The sequence below is a fragment of the Leucoraja erinacea genome, chromosome 20, assembly GCF_028641065.1.
Source record: "Leucoraja erinacea ecotype New England chromosome 20, Leri_hhj_1, whole genome shotgun sequence".
In the NCBI taxonomy this organism is placed as follows: domain Eukaryota; kingdom Metazoa; phylum Chordata; class Chondrichthyes; order Rajiformes; family Rajidae; genus Leucoraja; species Leucoraja erinaceus.
The window spans coordinates 6,993,629-7,019,117 of NC_073396.1; the positions used below are offsets into that span (position 1 = coordinate 6,993,629).

Below are 25,489 nucleotides of genomic sequence, written 5' to 3' on the forward strand. Positions count from 1 at the left end.
ATCGGCCACAAAACAGAATATTTAATTATAATGTTTAGGTTTTCCCACCTTGAAGGTACGACGGTTAATGAGCTTCCAGTGTTTGATTCTGTCTCTATGGGGGTATGGGGCGTCCACCCCTCTGAGTGCTGTGGGGGCGGCGGTGACCTCGAGCTGAAGCCGTTGGCTCGGGCTCGGGGCGCGCGCTCCCGCTCGGGCACGGGGCCGTTGCACGAACAGTGGGGAAGCGGAACATTGCGCGCGCGCACGCACGCACGTCTTCCCGCGGGAACAGGACAGGGGCGGTTGTGCGGGGGAGGGGTGGTTACGCGCGCGCGCCTGTGCTCGTGCCCGTGCCCGTGCCCGTGCCGCGCGTCCTCTCGCTCTTTTTCAGGCCGCCGATCGAGAGGAGAATGAAGGAAACGAGCGACGGCGAGCTCTCGGAGGCTGAAGATGAGGTGGTGGCTGTTGAGACGGCGGCGGTTGCTGCTGCTACTACCACTGCTACTGAATCGGCGATGGAGTCGGAGTCGGCGGTAGCAGAGACAGAGGTGGTGGTAGCAGAGACAGAGGCAGAAATGGTGGTAGCAGAGGTGGTGGTAGCAGAAGCAGAAGTGGTGGTCGCAGAGGCGGTGGTGGTAGCAGAGAAGGAGGAGGAGAAGGAGGAGAAGGAGGACGAGGAGGATGAGGAGAAGGATGAGGAGGATGAGGAGAAGGATGAGAAGAAGGAGGAGGTAGAGGAGGCAGAGACGGTGGTAGAGGAGGCAGAGGCAGAGACGGCAGAGGCAGAGACGGTGGTAGAGGAGGCAGAGGCAGAGACGGTGGAAGAGGAGGCAGAGCCAGAGGTGCCGGAGGAGGCCGAGTTGGAAGAGCCGGAGGAAAGCTTCAGCGACCCTGAAGACTTCGTGGACGACATCTCCGACGAGGGTAAGAAAGCGGGAGGGGAACCGGTTGGGGGTTTGACCGATTTTTGACGCAGCGGTGGCTCTGAGTCCATGTGCGTTTGGGAGTAGTTGGAGCCCGAGGCCTAACGTGTGTCTGGAACCGGCTTTTGGAAGCGAGACGAATCGCAGATTTTGTGCTACGTTGACCAGGTTGTTCGCAGAAGATTTCAACAAGGCCACGCAGACTTTTGTCAGCGCTTATCTGGAGTGCCGTTCATTAATTGTTGCAATATGGCCTATCTGTCAATCAAGACTAAATTTAAAGATATTACCTTTTTTTCACATCTTTAAATTTAGTGCCTTTTAAATATTTAAATGTCCTTTTCATATTTAACGATATGCAAGATTTTGTTGTTCCATTATTAAAGTGTGTAAAAAATGTGTGATATGAGAATATATTCCATATATCACTATCCTGCAACTAATTAGTCTACCTGTCATTATTAAAACATATTTTCATATTTAAAGATACGAATTAATTTGTTCCCTTATTAAAGTGTGTAACTAGTGATATAAGAATATATTCCTTGTATCACTATCCTGCATATAAATATTAAAAGATGTTTTAGTTTTGACAGGATATGTAATTATTTACAATAAGAATATTTCACTATCATTTGACTGCATCATTATAATTTAAAATTAGTGTTACCCACTTGCTATATTCTTGCAGAATGTATTCTAGGACTTTTTATGGACATATGATTCTTTATTCAAAAGCTCAGTAATCAGGACAGTGCCTTTGATTTATTTTTCCTACTCCCAATCTAAATATCATATTACACTTTAAGGAAACAGGAATTTCAGACATCATAGAGATGGAATTCTTACTCCATCTGCTGTAAATATTTTTCTACCCTGGGGTTTTTAACATTTCCTGTCATCGATGTTCACTTAAAATAAAGGTTAATTCCTTTTCCTTTACAAGTTCCAACCTTATTGCCAACTTCTCAAATTATTGCCCACCTCACCTGGAATACTTTGAATACCTCTAATTGGATGCCTTGCATTAAAATTAGTATTAAATGCTGTAGGGTTTTTTTGTGAGCCAGTCTTACAACTTCTCAATTGGCCTCTAACCTTATGTAGTGGAACCCTCGTCATCCAGCAACTCCTGCTTCTACCCTCCGGTCGGTATCAACCCACTGTCAAACTGGATAAGATTTACAATATCTGCAGATAAATCCTTGCCCCACCCCGCCTCCTTTCATTATTCATCTACTTTCTAGGTTCTAACTTCCACTGTACTTCTGTTTGCTAAATTGAGTTCTGGTTAGACAGTGGCTTGGTTTTCAAAATTCTTATCCTTGTCTTAAAATCTCTCAATGATCTAACTCCTCTGTTTCTGTAATTTCCAACTTTCTAATCTTCCAGAATATTTGCATCACTAATTATGACCACTCGCTAATTCCTGACTAATCCATATTTATTCGCTATGCTTTTATGCCTGGATATTATTCCATAAGATCTTCAAAGTCTCTATGTAAATCAGTTTGAGCATCAAAACCGGAGGATAACAATTAGCATCGTGAATGCAATCAAATACACCAATTTCCATTTATATTTGCTACAACGTAATAAACTTGGTCACAAAGGCACAAGCAATTATTCAACTATTTTCACTTTAAGTGGAATGTATTCTTCTGTAACCTGTTTTGGGAATGGAAGCTATTCATAAGTTTGCACAACACCTGCAATGATACAAGAAAAAAAAAGCAGATTTAGTTTACTTATGGAAAGATTCTATCATTAAAAAAATATTTTCTTTCATGGACATTTGTAATATGATTAATTCGATTTGCTTGTCACTTTAGGTGAGAAAAAAAGCTAAATTAAATAAAGTAACTGAAATTTGCAGCAAACATGATCAAAGTACAGAAATAGGGTAGTATCAAATCTATGGTATATATTTGAAAAGCTTTTGATATGTCTTGAGGTTGCTCAGTAACCAAGCCTTCACAGGCAACTCACTAGAAAACTCCAAAGATTCGCTACCCATAGAGTGAAGAAATGTTTTCACATTTCTGTCTTGAATGGCTGGTTTTTATTGTTTATTGTACCTATGTGTTAACTTCCAGAGATTTTAATACCTCAGGAAACCAACATCTTTCACCCTCGCCATTTTAGAAAAAAAAACATTTTGTTTTAAACTAAAGTGAAAAATCTATCATTCACTTGCTTCCAAAGATCTCTTCATCCTCCTCGTAACCCATACTGGCCCAAAACTTTGTATAGTTAGCAAACTTGGATATATTTTATTTGATCCCTTCTTCCAAACGGTTGACCCTGGTGCTGATCTTAGTGGCACCCCACTACTCGCAGCCATTCAACAAGCAAATTATTTCTTCTTATGTTTTCTGCAAGGTAGCCAGTCCAGTTTATAATCCCCAATACTAGTTTATAGTTCACTAAAAGTGGCAACACAAATGGATAGAGTAGGATGCTTGCTTTCATTGCTACGGGCATTCGGAGCGAGAGTCAGGAAGTCACAATGCAGCTTTGGTTGGACTGCCTGGAATATTGCGTGCCGTTTTGGCTGCCCCATTGCAGGAAAGGTGTGGAAGCATTGGAGGTGGTACAGAGGAGGTTTACCAGGCTGCTGCCTGGATTAGAGGACTTCAGCCACAGTGCAAGGCTGGATAGACTTTTTGTTTTACCTGGAACGTTGGAGATTGAAGGGAGACTTCATAGAATGAATACGTTTATTGGCCAAGTATTCACATACAAGGAATTTGCCTTGGTGCTCTGCCCGCAAGTGACAACATGACATACAATGACAGTTAGGAATGACACACAAAACATTAAACATTAATAATAAAACATTATCGATTAAACATGAGAATTACATAAAATACCAGAGCAAAAGGAGGCTACAGATTTTTGGTTATTGAGTAGAGCTACTACTCGTGGTAAAAAGCTGTTTTTACGTCTGGCTGTGGCAGCGTTGACAGTCCGGAGTCGCCTTCCAGAGGGAAGTGATTCAAAGAGTTTGTGGGTAAAGGGCCAGGGCGAGAGGGGTCGGAGATTATCTTACCTGCTCGCTTCATGGCCCCTGCAGTGTATAGTTTGTCAATGGAGGCAAGGTTACAGCCAATAACCTTCTCGGCTGATCAGACGAGATATAAAATTATAAGAGGTATAGATAGGGTAGACAGCCAGAACCTTTTTTGCCAGGGTGGAAACGTCCAGAGGGCATGGCTGTAGGGTGACGGGGGGAAAGTTTTTTTTACGCAGAGTAGTGGGGATATGGAATGCATTGCCTGGGCGGCGTGGAGGCAGAAATGATAGTGGCTTATAATAGGCTTTTAGATAGGCACATGGAAATGTCAGGAATAAGAATGTATGATGTGCAAGCAGACATTGGTATCATGTTCGACACAAACATTGTGGGCCACAGGGTCTGTTCCTTGCTGCACTGTTCTATATTATATGTACTATGATGTACTATGATTTTGTTTAATAACCTCTAGTAGCATCTTATTGAAATCTTTCTGATGCTCTAAACGTATCACATCAACTGATCATATACATTGGGACGTTTATTTTAATTGTTTTAACAGACAGCAGCATTTCTTCCCCCCCCTCCCCCTCCCCCCATGTCACTCCAGCCAGCATTTTGTCTTGTTTATAAACAAATCAATACTGCAAATATGATTGTGATTATTTTTTTTTAATTCTTGCAGAATTGGTGGGTGATCTTTTAAAGGATCAACCTGAAGAAGCCGACGGCATAGATTCTGTTATTGTTGTGGACAACGTACCACAAGTTGGACCAGATCGACTGGAGAAGCTTCGGAATGTCATCCAGAAAATCTTTTCCAAGTTTGGGAAAATTGCAAATGAATTTTACCCAGAAGCAGATGGGAAGACTAAAGGGTATGTTTCCATTAACATACGCATCTCCAGCAGCAATAATTGTGTTTCGGTTGAAGCTTGATTGTAATGAACCAAACCATATTGAGGAACAGCATCACAATATTGTATGTCCAAAAATAACATTTTATGATCTGGCCAGCAATTCGGGCTTTTACATTTTTTTTTGTTTGCGGACTGACTTGACAAATTTTGTAACACATTGCTACATATTAAAAGGTTATATGTGTAATCAATAAACCTTGTGGCAATGCCTTAATATTACGTTTTTTTTCCCAGGTACATTTTCTTGGAATACAGTTCACCTACCTGTGCTGTGGATGCTGTAAAAAATGCCGATGGATACAAGTTGGATAAACAACACACCTTTCGAGTCAACCTCTTCACTGACTTTGATAAGTAAATGTCAAGTTATGATATTTTGAGAAATATTTAGTTATTTCTGGTGGGAATAAGAACATTTAAAATTTTAATATACTTAATTGTGATGTTTTACACAGTGGTGGCTGATGAGACATTGGAAAGGGCAGCTATTGGGGGTGTCAAGTGAGACTGTGGAGTGGTGGTTTGTGAAGTAAATGTCAGTGTTGCTTATTTGACTTCAAAGTGCCCAGAACTTGCTTGTGGCTGAAATATTCATTAGCAGTATTAAATACTGTGTATAATTTCCAAATGTCTGCTTACAATTTGTATTTCCTTACCAGATACATGAACATTAGCGATGATTGGGAAATTCCAGAGAAACAGCCTTTCAAAGATTTTGTAAGTGATTGTAATATGTTAAACCAATTGCAAGACAAGTCATTGGCAAAAGTATTATTGGAAGTTCATTATTTTCCATGTACCGATATTCAACATCGGGTTTTTTTGGGATTGGGTAATGTAACATGTTTAAGATTCAACGTAGAAATCCAACCTGAACTGCAAGTCTCGAGTAAAAAATCATTAACTTTATTCATGTGTCAGAAGTGCCTATAAAATCCAGGCACCACCGTGGTGCAGCGGTAGAGCAGCTGCCTCTCAGTGCCAGAGACCCGGGTTAGATCCTGATCTTGGGTACTGTCCGTGTGGAGTTTGTACATTCTTCCCTTGTGTGTTTTCTCCGGGTGTTCCAGTTTCCTCCAACATTCCAAAGATGTGCAGGTTTGTAGGTTAATTGGCTTCTGTAAATTCCCCCTAGTGTGGAGGATGTGAAAGTGGAATAACATGGAACAAGTGAAGAGGTGATTGATATATAACTGACACTGACTCGGTGGGCCAAAGGGCCTTTTTCTACACTATCTCTATCTACTCAATGATACATATGATTTTAATACTCCAATTGTTGGCTACTAAGGTGCAAATTAAAACAATGAATTGGAGTAGCTATTTTCAGAAGTTCAAACAACTGTTTACACTAATGAAAATCCTTTTTTTAAACCACAGCATATGGTGGGCAAATTTTGTTACTAGAAATACGTCCATTTTAACATGGGAAAAGTTCAGTTTTCAATAATGGCATTTCAAAATTGATATTTTTTTGTTGAAAGTTAGTTAACACATTGATAACACCTACGTATTATGCAGGGGAATCTTCGACACTGGATAGAGGATCCAGACTGCAGAGACCAATGCAGTATTATCTACGAGTCTGGGGACAGAACAGCTATTATGTGGAATGATATAAAGGAACCTGTTGTTATTGAAGAGCGAGCAGTGAGTATGACCATTCGCCAATCATATTATAAATCCTATGTGCATCTGGATTATTTTCTGATAATTAAAATGCACTATTATTTTACTTGTGCCAGTAATATGTGTACAGTGCCTAATAACAATGGGTATGCACAATTAATGTACTGCATATGCCAGCTGCTAGGTGGAAGCAGTTAGCATTGATTCAAATACAAAGTGTATTTTTAGAGAGTAACATTTAAAATGAGTGTATAATTATATTGAGCCAAAGGATATGACAAATCTGGCTTTTTTGGGAAGAATGGGTAACTCTGGATTTGACTTTTTCCTAACATCACAACCGTTGTGTCATTTGAGCCTGATGGGCTGACGGAAATGAATTGCAGTGGTAGTTCACTACTTTACAAATTATCATTCATTGACTAATGTTGTAGAAGGTGAACTTCATAAAGTTGATTCATATCTTATCACTTTTTTTGTTGACACATGCTTGAATGCATTGTAATATTGTCATTAGTTTGCAATAAGCTATTAAGTTCTGCTGAGACTAGTGGATGTAAAATTACCTAAGAGAGAATTATAAAAAGGATTGCTTAAAGTTAATGTACAAATTCCGACCTTGCAACATCAATAAACGTATGGATGACTGATAGAAATTCGTATTATGATGCCTCGTTGTTAACGACTGTTACAAATGACCCACAGATGTTGATCGAGGCGTATCACCCTTCCGTTCTTACAACTAAAAATTGTCTTTTTTTGAGGCATTTTATTTAGGATGCAACTCAAACTAATCATTACAGCTTTCAATCAAAGGTTTAGCGAGGCCCAGAGTGAGCATTTGGTATATTTACCTATTGGTGAACTGATGTAATAGCCAATATATTGTCATTTTTAAACTAGGCGTATGAACTATTCTGTTTGCTTTGGGTAATCGCTGATCTGGGTGGAGATGTTAGGATTGTTAATGAGTTTTTCTGTTTGCAGCGTTGGACAGAAACGTACGTTCGTTGGTCTCCCAAAGGCACGTACCTAACGACATTCCATCAGCGTGGTATTGCTCTTTGGGGCGGGGAGAAGTTCAAGCAGATTCAACGATTTAGCCACCAAGGAGTTCAGCTAATTGATTTTTCTCCATGTGAAAGGTATTTACTTTAGTTAGATGTAGGGCTTATAGACCCGCACTGTGTGCCCATAAAATGTTAAAATATTTACCTACACCATATTCCTTCAGTAAAATGCTATAAGTTATTTTGCCCATGTCTAACTCTTCACATTCGTACTTAAGGCTCTGAAATTTTTCTTCATTTGTTCAGCAGCCGCATAATGTGGATTGCATTGTAGCAATGTTTTTGGGTACAGTAGTGTGAGTACTTGGAATAGAGATTTATTTCTGCATTAGTCGTGTAGTCGTGCGTGTATTGCTACATATGATAACTGCTTTGGAAGGTAGTTTGTTCTTTCATCGGCTGATATTCGGTCATTATCAACAAAAAGATTGCAGGTAAAAATGTTGTGCATTTTTTGTGATCTCTGTAAAATTTGAGATTGTGGCGGAATGTACTCCTCCGGCTGGTCCACCTCAAGCAATCGCAGATCCGGATTAAATTACTGCCCAGCAAAATGTATTATTAAAAAAATCTCAGAGTACGAGGAATCTCTGAATGAGATTCCATGGAGTGGTGAGTGGATGAGACTGTGTGGATCTGACAGGCTGTATACTTCTGTATCTCTAAACTAAACTAAAAGTGGCAACAAAGCTAAAGAACGTTAGAAGGATGTATATGAACATTGACGATTTTTTTTTTGATTGCTCCACAGATATATGGTGTCATTTAGTCCTTTAATGGACACAAAAGATGACCCTCAAGCTATCATCATTTGGGATGTACTAACAGGCCAGAAGAAGCGAGGGTTTCATTGTGAGAGCTCAGCCCATTGGCCAATATTCAAGTAAGTATGATCTCAAGATAGCCTTTGTTGTGCCAGAAGGTAGTTAATTAATCCTGAAGAAAGCAAGTTTGTAACTGTTTACTTTTTGTATTTTTAAGTCTTGTGAATGTGCACAATTTAAACACCTGTGCTGTTACCTGTCAGCTATAACTTTTTATGTATCGATTTATTTACCCCTGGAAGCCAGTTATTGCTAAATCAAGAAAAGGAAGAATCACCCATCAGTTATTTTCTTTGTCGCACCCCTCCTGTTGCCTTCACACCCCTATTGACTAAGCTGGAGCTGATAAGCCTTATGTCCAAAATATAGAAAAGCATTTTGGATTGGTATTCAGAGTCCTGGGCTGTTGATTCACAAATAAGTTTGAATTCCATTCAGCAGTTTGAATTCAAACAATTAAACAAATCTGGACATTTAATAGACGTTAACCTAATATAAAAATAATAATCATACAGTGCCCTCCATAATGTTTGGGAATAAGACCCGTCATTTATTTATTTGCCCCAAACATTATGGAGGGCACTGTATATCTGCTAGATTGTCATAAAACCACATCTGTTTCACTTGTGTTCTTCAGAGAAGGAACTCTGCTACCATTTTGTCCTGTCTAGCTCATATGTGACTCCAGACCCTGGGCTGGAGTTCAGTGGACAATTGGGGATGAAAGGGAATGTTGGTCTTTGCAATGAACAAATGAATAGTGAACAGTGACCTATGAACAAATAATTAAAACAGGTGTGCAAAAGTAACTGGTTTTGTTTCCACCGGCACCCCCTCATTGTCCATCTTTATGACCATTAAGACCATCTTTTTAATTGTTAATCGCCATATTCTCCCCCTCTCCCTGTAGGGAGGGATTTGGACTGTACATGTGAACTTAACTGTACCTTCTTGAATAGGTGGAGCCATGATGGCAAGTTTTTCGCACGAATGACGCAAGATACACTTAGTATTTATGAAGCACCTGTGAGTATATCTGTTAAATTCTAGGATTTTTAGTGCTTGAATCATCATGAAGTCAACATGTTGTATCATTATTTTTCTTTTAAGTGTGTTTCTAAATGGCAGAAATTGAGTAATTTGAATATAACTCGGGTTAGAAGCATGAGCTACAATTGGTGTTCAGCCATGGAAAATGGGGGATAGATTGTTTTCAGACCTGTAATTTCAGCATAAGAACTTAAAGTACAGGCTGCATTAAAATCTGAAAATAATAATTTCATTTAATTTTTGTTGTGAACGATTTTGCAGACTTCCCAAATAATGAATTTACTTGGCAAATCAAATTAAAACAATTTTTAAAATATTTTCAGCAGGCGAGGTGGTATTTGTAGGGAGTTAATGTTTTGGGTCAGTGACCATTAACCAAATTGGACAAACTCCAAAATTCAACATGTTGGAAGTTGTTTTGAGGCAGGACAAAGGTGGAGAAAACAGCAGGGATGTCTGTTGTAGGGTGAAGACTAAAAGGGACTGAATGGTACACGTGCTGGTGGTGCTGGCTGAGAGAGGGATTTATGATATGTCTAGAGGAGATTTAAATAGAAGAACAAAAAGCGAAGGGAAAGGGTCAAGGTAAAGTAAGAGAATGCTGGAACCCTAAAGGTGCCTATTAGGATTCATTTTCAAAATTACTAAACATAGAAAATAGGTGCACGAGTAGGCCATTCGACCCTTCGAGCCTGCACCGCCATTCGATATGATCATGGCTGATCATCCAACTCGGTATTCCATCCCTGCCTTCGCTCCATACCCCCTGATCCCTTTAGCCACAAGGGCCACATCTAACTCCCTCTTAAATATAGCCAATGAACTGGCCTCAACTACCTTCTGTGGCAGAGAATTCCACAGATTCACCACTCTGTGTAAAAAATGATTTTCTCATCTCGGTCCTAAAAGACGTCCCTCTTATCCTTAAACTGTGACCCCCTAGTTCTGGACTTCCCCAACATCGGGAATAATCTTCCTGCATCTAGCCTGTCCAACCCCTTAAGAATTTTGTAAGTTTCTATAAGACCCCCCCTCAATCTTCTAAATGCTAGCGTGTACAAGCCGAATCTATCCAGTCTTTCTTCATATGAAAGTCCTGCCAACCCAGGAATCAGTCTGGTGAACCTTCTCTGTACTCCCTCTATGGCAAGAATGTATTTCCTCAGATTAGGAGACCAAAACTGTACGCAATACTCCAGACCCTGTACAACTGCAGTAGAACCTCCCTGCTCTTAGACTCAAATCCTTTTGCTATGAATGCTAACATACCATTTGCTTTCTTCACTGCCTGCTGCACCTGCATTCCTACTTTCAATGACTGTTGTACCATGACACCCAGGTCTCGTTGCATCTCCCCTTTTCCTAATCGGCCACCATTCAGATAATATTCTACTTTCCTGTTCTTGCCACCAAAGTGGATAACCTCACATTTATCCATGTTATACTGCATCTGCCATGCATTTGCCCACTCACCCAACCTATCCAAGTCACCTTGCAGCCTCCTAGCATCCTCCTCACAGCTAACACTGCCCCCCAGCTTCATGTCATCCGCAAACTTGGAGATGTTGCATTCAATTCCCTCATCCAGATCATTAATATATATTGTAAATAGCTGGGGTCCCAGCACTGAGCCTTGCGGTACCCCACTAGTCACTGCCTGCCATTCTGAAAAGGACCCGTTTACTCCTACTCTTTGCTTCCTGTCTGCCAGCCAGTTCTTTATCCACATCAATACTGAACCCCCAATACCGTGTGCTTTAAGTTTGTATACTAATCTCTTATGTGGGACCTTGTCGAAAGCCTTCTGAAAGTCCAGATAAGTCCAAGGTAGGCCATTTGGGTGCGGAACTGTTGAATGTCTCAGACAGATTGGTGGAGAGTAATGGGAAAATGCAAAGTCTAAACAATTCTGAATGATATTCGATTTTAAAACTGTCACCAATAGATGAAGTGATTACTTTTTGAAAATCTTCTGTGATTTCTTTCTTTTGAATGTGTATATGTAGTATCTTGATTTTACTGTCCACTTGAGGAACACTAACAAAATTAATTTTCTTTTCCAGTCTATGGGTCTGTTAGATAAGAAGAGTCTCAAGACCTGTGGCATAAAGTAAGTATACTTTGCACCAGCTGCTAGATTTTTATTAATCTCGTAATTACATACCCAATCTTATTTTTTCTGAACTTTTTATTTTACAAATTGCTGTTCGACTGTCTCCTTTCATGCTTTTGTCTTTCTGCTGAATTTGATTGCCTAATGCTATCTTACTATTGCTTCCATTACTTTGCAGTTGGTTACATCTCAAGCCACGATGCACATTGGCTGCTTTTTAATCATAATACGATTCTCCAACAGGGAATTCTCGTGGTCTCCAGGTGATAATGTTATTGCATTTTGGGTGCCAGAAGATAAAGATATTCCAGCCCGAGTCACTCTAATGCAGTTTCCGACGAGGCAAGAAATGAGAGTTCGCAATCTTTTCAATGTGGTGGACTGTAAATTACACTGGCAGAAAAACGGAGATTACTTGTGTGTGAAAGTTGATAGAACCCTGAAAGGTATACAGGTATGTGCTTAATCTGTAAATGTCATCAAAAGAATTGTATACCATTTTACTGATTTTGTAACCTCCACCTTCTCTCGTCAGAGCAAGGTTTCACGGTCAGTTTATTGTCGCATGTGCCAATTAAGGTGCAGTGAAATTCGGATTACCATATAGCCATACTTAAAAAAAAAAAGGAACAAGACACACAGCTACATAAAAGTTAACATAAACATCCACCACAGCGGATTCCCCACGTTCCTCACTGTGATGGAAGGCAATAAAGTCCAATCTTCCTCTTTTATTCTCCCGCCGTCGGGGCAGTCGAACTCTCCGCAGTCGGGGCGGTCAAAGCTCCTGCAGCTTGGAGTTCCCGAAGTCGGTCTTTGAACAGAGACCGCGAGCTCCGTGATGTTAAAGTCCTGCAGACTCCCGCTATAGAGCTCGGTGGTCGATCCCTGGCAAATGGATCGCGAGCTCCGTGATATTAAAGTCCGCAGACACCTGCGGTGGTGCTCTCTAAGTCGGTCTTCAGCAAAGGCCACCAACACCTCGATATTAGGCCGCAGTGGGGATGGAGATACGATACAGAAAAAAATCGCCTCTGAGGTAAGAGATTAGAAAAAGTTTTCCCCAACTCTCGCCCCCCCCACCCCCACATAAAACAAGCTAAAGAACACTAAAAACATACATTTAACACATACAAACAAACACCAAAAGAAAGAAGGGACAGACAGACACTGTTGGCGAGGCAGCCATTGCTGGCGCCACCCGGCAGAGTAGGATGCAGTGAAATTCACCCAACACCTCCGCTCAGTTTGCACTAACCAACCTGATCTCCCGGTGGCTCAGCACTTCGTCTCCCTCGCATTCCGAATTCCGACCTTTCTGTTCTGGGCCTTCGCCATTGCCCGAGTGAGGCCCAGCGCAAATTGGAGGAACAACACCTCGTATTACGCTTGGGTAGTTTACACCCCAGCGACATGAACATTGACTTCTCCAATTTCAGGTAGTCCTTACTTTCTCCCTCCTTTCCCTCCCCTTTCCAGCTCTCCCACAAGCCTACTGTCTCAGCCTCTTCCTTTCTTTCGCTATGACGATGTAGTCCTCCTGTGCTGTAAAATTTCTATTCTCAAATTAGGAAGGAATAAATTAGGAATACTGAATCCACAATTTGAAGGTCTTGCCTCTTGTAACTTTATTCCCCAGTTAATAAGTGAGTATGTTTTGATATTGTGGCGCCATCTGGACTTGGTGATGATAGACTGGCGGACTTTCCAAATTTAGATATTAGTCCTATTTATACAACAATGTATTTTTAATTCCCCCTTTTTTTTTAAACATGTAGTATAATAAATGTTCTAGCGAGCACAGTATGTTTAAAGGGACAATAAGGGGGGAACTGAACCTAGTGTTTAAAGAGAGTGAGAAATACCAGAGCCAGATGTAGAAGCATCTGGAATCTCAACTGGTTGGTTAGCTAGTCACTGAAGTTGATTCCTTCTCTCCTCTTTCACTGCTGGTCCCGTTGAGTTACTCCAGCATGTTGTGTCTTCCTTCGGTTTAAACCATCTGCAGTTCTTTCCTACACATTGATTGTAGAAACAGTGTTTAAGAAGGAACTGCAGATGCTGGAGAATCGAAGGTACACAAAAAAGCTGGAGAAACTCAGCGGGTGCAGCAGCATCTATGGAGCGAAGGAAATAGGCAACGTTTTGGGCCGAAACCCTTCATCAGATTGTAGAAACTGTTTGTTTCCAGTCAGTGGTGATTCTTGTATCAAGATCATCTTGTAGCAATTGCTGGTTTTGTGGCTGATATTCTATTGTAGTTACAATGTAATAAGTTAACTGAAGTCATTGTTCAGGAATTATTGTAAAACATTTATTTTAACCTGTGGTGCTTTTAAAGACCAGGTTATTTTTATTTTCTGTATGGATTTGTATCTTGACATTTATGCATTAATTCACTCTAAAGGTGATAGTAATAACTGCTGCAAACTATTATGACCTGAAATAAATTACATGTTTGATGTCTTTCATTTGCAGGGTCTCGTAACTAACTTTGAAATCTTCAGAATGAGGGAAAAACAGGTTCCTGTAGACGTTGTGGAAATGAAAGGTGAGTTGTGACTGACTGCCTTGTGTGTGTTCTTACAGTGGAGCAAAAAAAACAAAAACATTTTCATACTACTGTGGAAGTTCATGTGATCCGGTCAACAAAATTTAAATTGTTCTTTTATGCAGAATTTGTGTTGCATTTTCATAATCTATCTTGTGGGTATGAGTTGATGGATTGATACAGCACAGCAGGCCCATCTCGGGTGGATATTTTCCTTTCACCATTTATCCAATTCGCACGTGTATGTTGTTGAATCTGCTTACTGCCAATGCAATTTAGATCATAAGAAATTATTATTTTTAAGAATACAGTTCTGCTGCCTCTGGTTATTTTTCTAAATTCCTTAAAGCAACACTGAAGATGTACAGGTTTGTAGGTTAATTGGCTTGGTATAAATGTACAAATGGCCTACTGAGTGTAGGATAGTGTTGATGTGCTAGTCAGCCCGGACTCGGTCTTCCGAAGGACCTGTTTCCACGCTGTTTCACTAAATTAAACCTATTGATGAAAATGTTTTTCCTTTTTGCCAAACCCCTTTAATCTCTCCCAAATCTGGCTTCTATGCTCCAAGAACAATAAATGTCCTTAGTCTTTCATCACTGTTGCATTGTATAGGAACTTTTCAATGGCTACAGTTATTTAATTTGATCTATTGAATGGGGAATGATTATGAATTCATGTAAGTGAGTTTATTATGTTGCATTCGAGAATCTCATTTTTGAGAAAAGGGTGGATGGTGACCTAATTTATGGTTGAAGCAACTTCAATGGGCCTTATTTATACTAACTTGTCCATTCCATATCTTGTCAGAGGGTATTATAGCTTTTGCTTGGGAGCCAAATGGAAGCAGGTTTGCTGTGCTACATGGAGAAGTGCCTAGAATATCTGTATCCTTCTATCATGTGAAGAATAATGGCAAAATCGACCTCATCAGTAAGTGTATTGAATTAATTGGTGACTGTCTTGCATTGATATGGTTTTGATTTCTCCCGTCTCATTCATCCCTAAGCTAACGGAAATCAAATTTTCCTGATATATATATCCTTGCAGTTTTGTGTTAAGCTTTATGAATTTCCCAGTGCCTCTATATCATATTTATAGTATCTGAACATAAATTGTGCTGAGTACTGACATGTTTCAAATCTAAGTTACACCTTGATGTTTTGATTCTAAAGATAAACCCAGTGTATTCCCTACATGTGTTTTAACTTAATTTTCAATAAGCAAAATACTTAAATTAGATTGTATTCTATTGTTTTGATTAGGCAAACAGAAGCAAGAACAAAGATGTCCTTGCTTTAATTTGAGTGGAGACTTGCAGTTTAAACTCCATACTTTTCTAAATATTGCTTTATTACATGTCATACATTTTATATTTACAATAGAATACAATACCAATACTATACCGTTTATTGTCATTTGAACCTCAAATGAAGTTCAAACGATATTTGGTTTCTGCAGAATGATTTGGATGGAATGATTTACATTCCATCCACTTGTTAAATGTTACGAGCATAAAATTAGGATGCTAACCAATATGGCTCATAATTTCTATTTGCTATTCTTATGGAATCTGATGGATTTTGTAATTAGTTATTGCTCATTTCTATTACTATTAAAATATTGCAATGTTTCTTTCTGATTGCAAAATGACATTTCCCAGAAAAAATGTAACTTGACAAGTTGTAGGGAAAAGAGAAGTGTATAATTTATTATATGTAAGAATACTTGTAGATTAATAGCCTTTGGGTATTGATGCATGGCATGAAACTGGATGATGTTTTTTAATAGGTAATTTGTTTTTGTTGATCTGTTAATAGTCTTATAGCAAATGGTTGGCGCTTGTCAATCTGTCTTTGTAACAGAATAAAAGTCAAATTTGTTAATTGCCATCATTGAACAACAAAGATCAAGTAATAACTGAAGTTAAAATGAAAGTAAAATGTAATAGTTCATATCTTTTTATTTCTGCAGAAGTGTTTGATAAACAGCAAGGTAACAGTATCTTTTGGAGTCCACAAGGCCAATTTTTGGTAGTGGCTGGTCTGCGGAGGTGAGTGGTATTATGATATTAAAGTCTTTTCTGGATATGTCTTTGTCATGCTATTGTGTAAAAAAATCCAGGCGGAGAGGAGGGTCAGGGGTCAACATCAAAATAAATGAGACACATCTAAATTTTCATATTTTAGTAGAGGTAGACATATAGCTGATTTTGTGGTGTTTTCAGAGTAGGAACTCGAGCAGAAAGGAGATCATCCGAAGATCTAGGCAATACAGTGGTATAGTAGAGTTGCTGCCTTACAACGCATGCAGCACCGGAGACCCAGATTTGATCTCGAGTACGGGTGCTGTCTATGGAGTTTGTATATTCTCCCCATGACCGGGTAGTTTTTTTCTGAGGTCTTCAGTTTCCTCCCACACTCAAAAGACGTGTAGGTTTTTAGGTTAATTGGCTTGGTATAAGTGTAAAATGTCCCTAATGTGTGTAGAATAGTGTTAATGTTCGGGGATCGGTGCAGACTCTGTGGGCCGAAGGGCCTGTTTCTACGCTGTATCTTTAAACTAAAAAAAAATTAAATCTACTGGAGATGGTTTTTTTTTTTTTTTTTTAAGCATTATATTGGACATAGTACATCAGCTCACAGTTGCCCGACAGTTGAGTAATCCTGCAGAGTCCACCATTTTATTGAGCATTGCTTGATGCAAAGCTTGGCATGAGTCGCTTCAGAAGATGAAAGAAATGGCCATATAGACACAAGGCACTGCGGATGTTGTTTTATAAAAAAACACACTGTATACTGGAGTTACTCAGCCGATCGGGCAGCATCTCTGGAAGACATGGATACGTGTGTGGAATTCTCTGCCTCAGAGGGTGGTGGAGGCAGGTTCTTTGGATGCTTTCAAGAGAGAGCTAGATAGGGCTCTTAAAAATAGCGGAGTCAGGGGATATGGGGAGAAGGCAGGAACGGGGTTCCGATTGGGGATGATCAGCCATGATCACATTGAATGGCGGGGGGAGGGGGTGCTGGCTCGAAGGGCCAAATGGCCTACTCCTGCACCTATTGTCTATTGTGACGTGTTCAGTCGGGACTGTTCTACGGACTGGAGAAGGGTCCCGAACCAAAAGGTCACCTATCCATGCATACCAGAGATACTGTCTGACCTGCTGAGTTATCCAGCAACATGTATGGGTTTTTTTTTAACGTGACGGTTATATTATTGAGCACCAATCGAAGTTAACCTTTTCTTAAAATAAAAATTACATTTGTGAATTGTATCTTTTCCAATCTGAGATTCTGCGTTTTGCGGTTAGTCAAATGTTTTTCGGTTTTTAATAGGGAACTTTTGTGCCCTAGTTACAGTACATAAAAATAAAAAACAATATGTAAATTCGGTAACCTTTTGTACTGAAATAAGTATCTGTTAGTTGGTTAATATGAGGTATTCTTTATTTGTAGCATGAATGGTGCTTTAGCCTTCTTTGACACATCAGATTGCACGTTGATGAATGTAGCTGAGCATTATATGGCTTCTGACATTGAATGGGATCCAACCGGACGATATGTGGTGACTTCAGTATCGTGGTGGAGTCACAAGGTAAGCTGAATATACTTTCCTCAAATGCCAGGTGTCTCATTAGCACTTGCAGCTCAGGCTGAAGGAGCAGCAAGTCCAACTTGGTTCTTGGTTTCTTGGTCCTCCAAAATATTCCAAATGGAATTTAAACTGGAGGTGGTGAAGGGGTAGAAAGGGCTATTGGGAAGAAAGAGCTACTTTAAATTTAGTTACATCTGGTTGGGTAACTATTGAGTTTATATTAGATATAATAGATCTACTATATTAGATATAATAGCTGTAGTAATGTAATTGATATACAAGGCCGGCACAATGGCGTAGCGGTAGAGTTGCTGCCTTGCAGCACCAGATACCTGGATTCAATCCCGACTATGGGTGCTGTCTGTGCGCAGTTTGTACGATCCCCTGATGTTCAGGTTCGTAGGTTAATTGGCTTTTGTGAGTTGTCCCTAGTATGTCGGACAGTGCTGGTGAATGTGTGATCACTGTTCGGTGTGGGCTGAAGCTCTTGTTTCCATGCTGAATCTCTAAAACTAAAAGCTAAATCTAATGGTGTGTTCAAAGATTGTTAGGACTAGAATGTTATTGTATCAGTTCTGTGGCATAAGTCGCAGGACCTGTGAGTTCTGCATTATGGAAGTGGGAAAGCTGATATCCCTTGAAGAATCTCTTGGTTCCTTAGTGTTTGATGGAGACGAGTATTTCACACACCTGCTTTCATGTAAGGTATTTCAAATGTCCCATGTTGAGAAAGATGTGTATCTGCAGCACCTAGGACTCGTTTGTAATGCCGTGGATGTTGCCGTGTGTTATTAGGTGGACAATGCATACTGGATGTGGACGTTCCAAGGACGTCTCCTACAAAAGAACACAAAGGATCGCTTCTGCCAATTGCTGTGGAGACCAAGACCTGCCACCCTGCTCTCTCAGGATCAGCTTAAGGTATCTGTCAAGTACTTATTTGTATAAACATTTCTAGTGCGACCCCTTGATTTAAAAATCTCTCTGTGAAAAGATAATTATCTTGAAGTCCTGCTCTGCTAGCATCATTGGCTGAGGGCTAATTGGGAGAAACGTATGAAAGCAACATCATATTGTACGGCACAGTAACAGGTGCTTGGACCACCACTATGCCTGCATCAAATATGAAGCCAGATTAAGTTAATCTCATCTTTTCTGCATATGATCCATATCCCTCCATACCCATATGTTCATGTGCCTTTCCATATTCCTCTCGAAGATCATTAAGATCATCCCAAATGTGGCCTGATCAGAGTGTTGTGCAGCGACCCGTGGAATCCTGTCTTTTATTCATTCAATGCTTCGATTGATGAAGGCAAGCATGCCGTACGCCACCTTGTTTGAATTGAACTACATTTGCCAATTCTGTGCCATATTATCTGTACCCTGCTGTAGCCTTTGATAACTTTCTTCACTATCCACAACTCTACCTTTATTTCGTCATCTACAAACCTGCTAATTGACCTATTTACTTTTTTTGCCATTTTATATATATCACAAGCTTGATCATGTCTCTGTGGCATGGTTATATTCCGAGTGCATGTATAAAATTTATTTATTGAAATTCAGTTTTTCTTTTAAAAATATTATTTTCAAGTAAAGGTTTCTTCTACATATAAGATCATTTTATATCACTGTTGTAGGCAATTGTATCATATTAAGAATGCACTTTATTTCATAATGTTTACATCTCTTTCCAGCAAATCAAGAAAGATTATAAGAAATATTCCAAGATCTTTGAGCAGAAAGATCGTTTGAGTCAGTCCAAGGCTTCCAAGGTAAGTGCTTTGCTGTGAAAACTTGCTAAAATCCAAGGCTGATTATTGTCACTTCGGGAAATAGTTTAGAAAATTGTTTATTTGATTAAAAAGGAGCTTGTTATTTCTTAACGTATAATGATCAAGAATTAAGTGATTATAACATGGAAGGCTGAGGCCAAGTCAATGGATATTTTTAAGGTAGAGATAGATAGATTCTTGATTAGTACGAGTGTCATGGGTTATGGGGAGAAGACAGGAGAATGGAGTTAGGAAATAGATGAGCCACAATTGTATGGTGGACTAGACTTGATGGGCCGAATGGCCTAATTCTGCTCCTATTACCTATGACCTTATGAAGTGTTTTTTTAATTTAGACTAACAATAGACATTAGGTGCAGGAGTAGGCCATTCGGCCCTTCGAGCTAGCACCGCCATTCAATGTGATCATGGCTGATCATCCCCAATCAGTACCCCGTTATGGCCTTCTCTGCATATCCCCTGACTCTGCTATCTTTAAGAGTGCTATCTAGCTCTCTTGAAAGTACCCAGAGATAACATTGTAACTTCAGATGTGTGCACATGCCATGGAATTAAGGTGTAGCAGCTTTATGTTCTCTCCACGGGCAAAGCAACAACTTCTACAGCATGTAGTCACTATTTGTTTAATGTTAACTAAAATAGCTTCAGTTTGTTGAATTGATAAAACTACTGAGTGTAGTTCTGTCACTTAGAAATTTAACAAATATCTCCCAAATTAAGAATTTTTGGTTAAGAATTGGTTAGTTTTCCTGAATAACTTGAGACTTCTTCAATTCACTCTTGTTGATCCAATTTCACATGAAAATTAGGATGGATGTATGCTGTGTTTCCAAACACTCCTATTTTATACCATTAGCATTGTATTAATCATAATTTCTTTGAGACAGAACATTTGAAATGTATTATTTAACCTAGTCTTTCAATAAATATTCCTTTGATTAAGAGCTGTCTCATGCATTAATTATATTTTTCTTTAAAGGAATTGGTAGATAAACGACGTAGAATGATGGAAGAATTCCATAAATATCGTGAGCTGACCACACAGACGTACGCCGAGCAGAAGCCACAACGTTTAGAGCTCCGTGGAGGTAATGGCTAATATGTTTAGTATTAAAATTGAATGTTTTAAGAACTCTTTCTATAAGGTATAATTAACTTTAAAGTTTCTAAAAAAACTGTATGAGGGTGGTACAGCAGTAGAATTGTTACCTTGCAAAGGAAATATGAATTATGACGTCCTTCCATTTGTGAAATACATCATGTGAAGATCCATTTGAAATTGGGCTATTTTGTGTAAAAGAAAATATTAATTGTGTCCTTGATCTATTTTATAAACTCATTACTGGGCTTTTGGTTCTGAGTTTAAGAAACCGCATTTGAATAACATTGGAGGTGTGGCAGGAACAAATTGTGAACTCTGTGCAGGTTGGCTACAACCACCTGGCTACTCCTTGAAGCAGCGTCTCACCTTGCATTTATTTGAGTTTACTTTGCTTTGGTTAAGAAGTCTAAACACAGTGAGCAGCCTTAACTTGGTTGCTGACAGATGATTCCAGTGTAACATATTTGTATGGGATTAAACACAAATGAGGAACTCAGCTGGTCAGGCAGCAGCTGTGGGGGAATGGACAGGTGACATTTCTTCAGAACAATTATAGTAGGGGGGAGAAAGCTGGTCCATTCCCTCCACAGATGCCTGAACTGCTGAATTCCTCCAGTACTTAACATGCAATTCCATCATCAATAGTTCCTTGTGCCTACACTGGACTAAATAGAAATACCACTTTTGGTTGCGTGGAATCGGTGAAGTTTATTATAAAAGTGGAAACATTTATTGAACATGGTGCCGCGTAATTTGATCAGATAATGTTCCATGCTGTCTCAAATTCGGCAAATATTCAATTTCCTAATAGTAAAACTGAAACTAAATTTTACCGGAGTGAAGAGATCTGCAGGATTGGACAAGGGTTCAAATGTTCCTTTGAGAGAATCCAATTCCTTGAGGGTTGCTTTGATTGAAAATACTTCCTCTTTACAGGTGTGGACACTGATGAGCTGGACAGTAATGTTGATGATTGGGAGGAGGAGACTTTTGAATTTTTCGTGACTGAAGAAATTATCCCCGTTGGAGATCAGGAGTAGTCTTATACAGGTGAGCCACTGTCATGCTACACACCCTGGTGGACATTATTAGGCGCAGTATGACAAAAGGAAGTGGTTCACATGCTTTTTTTTTAAGTGTAAGTGGCAGACCAAGAAAAAATTACAATGGAAAGTAAACACATGGTTGAGGTATTAAAATAAATATTTTGCATCGGACATAAAAAATCTAAAGAATATATCAAAAGTTGTAGACAACGAATAGTCTAGTGAAGAATCTCTGTATTTGTTAACAGAACAAATTATCTCATCCAAGTGACTGATGAGCCAGGGATCTAAAATAGGTGGCTGCTGAGGTGATGGATATATTTACGACAAACTTCCAAAATATACTGGAATAGTGGGCCTAGTGAATTAAAATGTAGACATTTGTATTATTCAAGGAGGGGGGGGGGAGATGGAGAACCACAGATGTTGTCAAGCCATCACTTGGTTGGTATATGCTGGAATCTAATAAAACATGGCAGCAGGGGTCTTAGAATATTATATTATTGGGGAGGGGGGTAGGTAGTTTTATGATGGAGAAATTGTGTTTGGTGTGGGGAAAATAGGAATCTAATAGAACAAAACCTTGAGAAATCTGAATTTATCGAAGGGTATGACAAGCAAGACAGATGAGGATGCAAACCAGCAATTGTAGTTTATCTGGATTTTCAGGAGACATTTTGGCAAATACCACATTAAAAAGTTGCAGGTCAAATTATAATAGTGTGGAAAAGCATTTATTTAAAAAAAAAAAAAATTGAGTTGAAATATTTGGGTTAGCAGCTTGTTAATTGTGGAATGAGTGCTGAGCCCTTGGATTTCAATTAATAATGGATGAAAGGACTGAAGGTAATGTGTCTAGATTTGCAGGTGGAACAAAGTGCTATGAGAGAGCAGAGTCCATGAAAGAACTTCAATGGATTATGTAGTGAGGAAGAAGGAGAAAATAAGTCATCTGGATACAAAGAACAACTTTTTTTTAAAAGGCCAACTATAAAATCGTGGCATTATGAAGGATCCAGGCTTTGGTAGAGAAGTAGAATTGGCAGCAAGCATTCTACAGTGCAGTAAGGAAGTCTTACTGGGCCATTCACACCACAACTCGAGCAGTTTTGGTTGGTGTTCCTGTGAAAACCTAAAGCGTGAATTCGTATGGCTGATCTTTTTTTGGGGTGCAGAATTTGCTTCTGAAGGAACGAGTAGGAACCCACACATAATTGAAGCTCTGAGGAACAACACATGACCTCATTGAAATATACCCATTTTCTGAGAGAGTTGATAAATTAGATGTTGATGCCCAACACTGGAACATCTAGAATGGTACTGGATAATCTCAAAATAAATTCTCATTTGGGATTGAAGCAAGAGATTTCTTGAATTCGCAGAATATGAGACTTCTTGATACTCTGTCATCAGGTGTGTTCTAGTCTGGGATTGATACATTTTAAATCGGTTCATCTGAGGATTGTGGACTCGAGATTGAGCCTTGTTCTTACTGAAAGGCAGAGTAACCTTTCTGCTAAATGGACCACAAATTTATTTGTTCCAATGGTGCACAAATTTATTTGTTCCAATTTATTTCGAACTGGGTCAAAATATCCACTTCAAAGTTCGAAAAATGTTTTGGCTGCAAATATTTGTGCTGTGACTTTTATTTAAATAAAACATTTATAATTGCAATTTTTGAACTTGCAAATTTCAATAAGCATTGTAAGAATTTCCTACCATTAGCTAAAATCCTGGAGTTTTGTTCTATTGATGTAAACTTGCATTTTTGCACAACCATGAAACATCTCAAAGTATTTTACAATCATAAAAAATGTTTTTAATTGAATCATTGTCATAGGATTGTGACTAGTACGGGTGTCGGGTTATGGGGAGAAGGCAGGGGAATTGGGTTAAAAGGGAAAGATAGATCAGCCATGATTGAATGGTGGACTGGACTTGATGGGCCGAATGGTCTAATTCTTCTTCTATCACTTATGAAGCATGGAGACTAATGTGCAAGGTCAAAGACACAGCAATGATGAAATCATCTGCTTTACTAGTACCAAGTGAGGTATCTGTTTTAGCCAAGATATTGTGAAAGTAGTCCTATTATCTTTCAAAATTAAGTGAGTTTTAGAAAGGCATGGACTGGAAGGATATGGAATATGTGGAGGTAGATGAGAGGTGGCCTTGGCATCATGTTCGGCACATACTGTGCTGTAATGTTCTTGTTAAAACCACAGCATTGGATCTTTAATGTCTCAACTGAGAGCAGTTGGGATCTCCATAATATGTCATGAAAGGCAGCACTGGTTACAAATCATCTTCCTCAGTCATGCAGTGGTACAATTGTTACTTAAAAAAAAAAACATAAATGCATATGCAAACAATTCTGTTTATTGTCTTTTCCCAGTGCCACCATACTTTCAGCGGAAGCTGATTTCTCCTGTGACACCTGGAATTTCTCCCCGCATTTGGGAAGTTGAATGCGCTCCATTCTTGCAGAGATCATCACAGTGCCTTTTCCTATATCAGTTTCCGTGGTAGCGATAAAGACACTACCTTTACTTTTAATAATTGTGAATAAATTTCGCTGACTAGCAGTGGCTCTGCAGTTTACTTTGTGTTAATATCACTGGTCACTGTGGGGGCTGCTTTATGTAAGTATATTATTATTGAGGCACTCAACGTTTCCTGTAGCCATGGGCTATTTTTACATCCATGGTAAATTAAAACTGCATTTTGTATGGAGGAATCTTGAGACTGCAATGAGGGTTAATACATATTTTTGTGTCCACTTACGGCACTACAGTGGACTGTATCCTCCTCCATTCAGGTTATATCTGACATCCAATGGGATAAAATAAAGCTGAGTAACAACAATTATGTTGTGTTTGCGTATTGATTATTGTTTTAACATCTTCAGTATTAATTCAAAGAAAACTGAACGCTTTGCTGACCATGAAAAATCAGCACCATTACTGTGGTATGGAAAGGCATGCAACAGTTGGGAGAGTATATATTTAGCACTCTGCCAGTCCACAATCTGCTCTGTCTCACAAGGCACAATATTTTCCTGACATCATACTAAACCTGAGCTTTTATGTAATAGCGCCAGAGACCTGGGTTTGATCCCAACTACGGGTGCTTGTCTGTACAGCGTTTGAACATTCTCCCTGTGACCTGCATGGGTTTTCTCCGAGATCTTTGGTTTCCTCCTGCACTCCAAAGACGTGCAGACCAGTGATCCCTGTGCACTAACACTATCCTACACACACTAGGGATAGTTTACAATTATACTAACTGGACTATTGCAACTCACTTCTCCTTGGCATCAGCTCCACCTACATCAACCGACTCCAACTGGTCCAGAACTCAGCCGCCCGACTCATCACCCACACCAAATCCTGGCATCACATCACTCCAGTCCTCAAACAACTTCACTGGCTTCCCATCTCCCACTGGATCACCTACAAAATCCTGATCCTCACCTACAAAGCCCTCCACCATCTGCCCCCCCCCCCATATCTCACTGACCTCCTCTCCCCCTCACGGTCCCTCAGATCCACATCAGCCGGTCTCCTCTCCATTCACAAGTCCAACCTCCGCAGTTTTGGGGACAGAGCCTTCTCCAGGGCAGCTCCCAGGCTCTGGAACTCCGTCCCCCAACTGATCCGCAATTCCGTGTCCCTCACCATCTTCCAGTCCTGCCTCAAGACCCATTTCTTCACCTCTGCCTATCCTTAGCCCCACGTCCCCCTCCCTTTTCATCTGTGCATTAATTGCCTCATATTGTGTTTTGAATTGTATTCTGTCTTTACTTTGTGTACTAGTCTCTATTATTTATTTCATTCCCCTTACATGTTTTTCCTCTACCTGCTA

General features: G+C 39.7%; 1 protein-coding gene across 1 annotated transcript; it reads left to right on the forward strand.

The window, feature by feature from the left end:
• The first annotated feature begins 341 nt into the window (after positions 1 to 341).
• On the forward strand, positions 342 to 24,490 carry eif3ba (eukaryotic translation initiation factor 3, subunit Ba). The gene is made up of 19 exons (XM_055651117.1): positions 342 to 906; positions 4,607 to 4,799; positions 5,076 to 5,195; positions 5,501 to 5,558; positions 6,363 to 6,491; positions 7,458 to 7,615; positions 8,292 to 8,423; positions 9,324 to 9,390; positions 11,478 to 11,524; positions 11,771 to 11,981; positions 14,006 to 14,078; positions 14,889 to 15,011; positions 16,053 to 16,131; positions 17,537 to 17,675; positions 18,471 to 18,596; positions 19,376 to 19,453; positions 20,454 to 20,562; positions 21,513 to 21,626; positions 24,021 to 24,490. Exons 1-18 carry the CDS (start codon positions 393 to 395, stop codon positions 21,614 to 21,616), a joined length of 2,460 nt encoding a protein of 819 aa, XP_055507092.1. The 5' UTR covers positions 342 to 392; the 3' UTR covers positions 21,617 to 21,626; positions 24,021 to 24,490.
• The last annotated feature ends 999 nt before the right edge of the window (positions 24,491 to 25,489 follow it).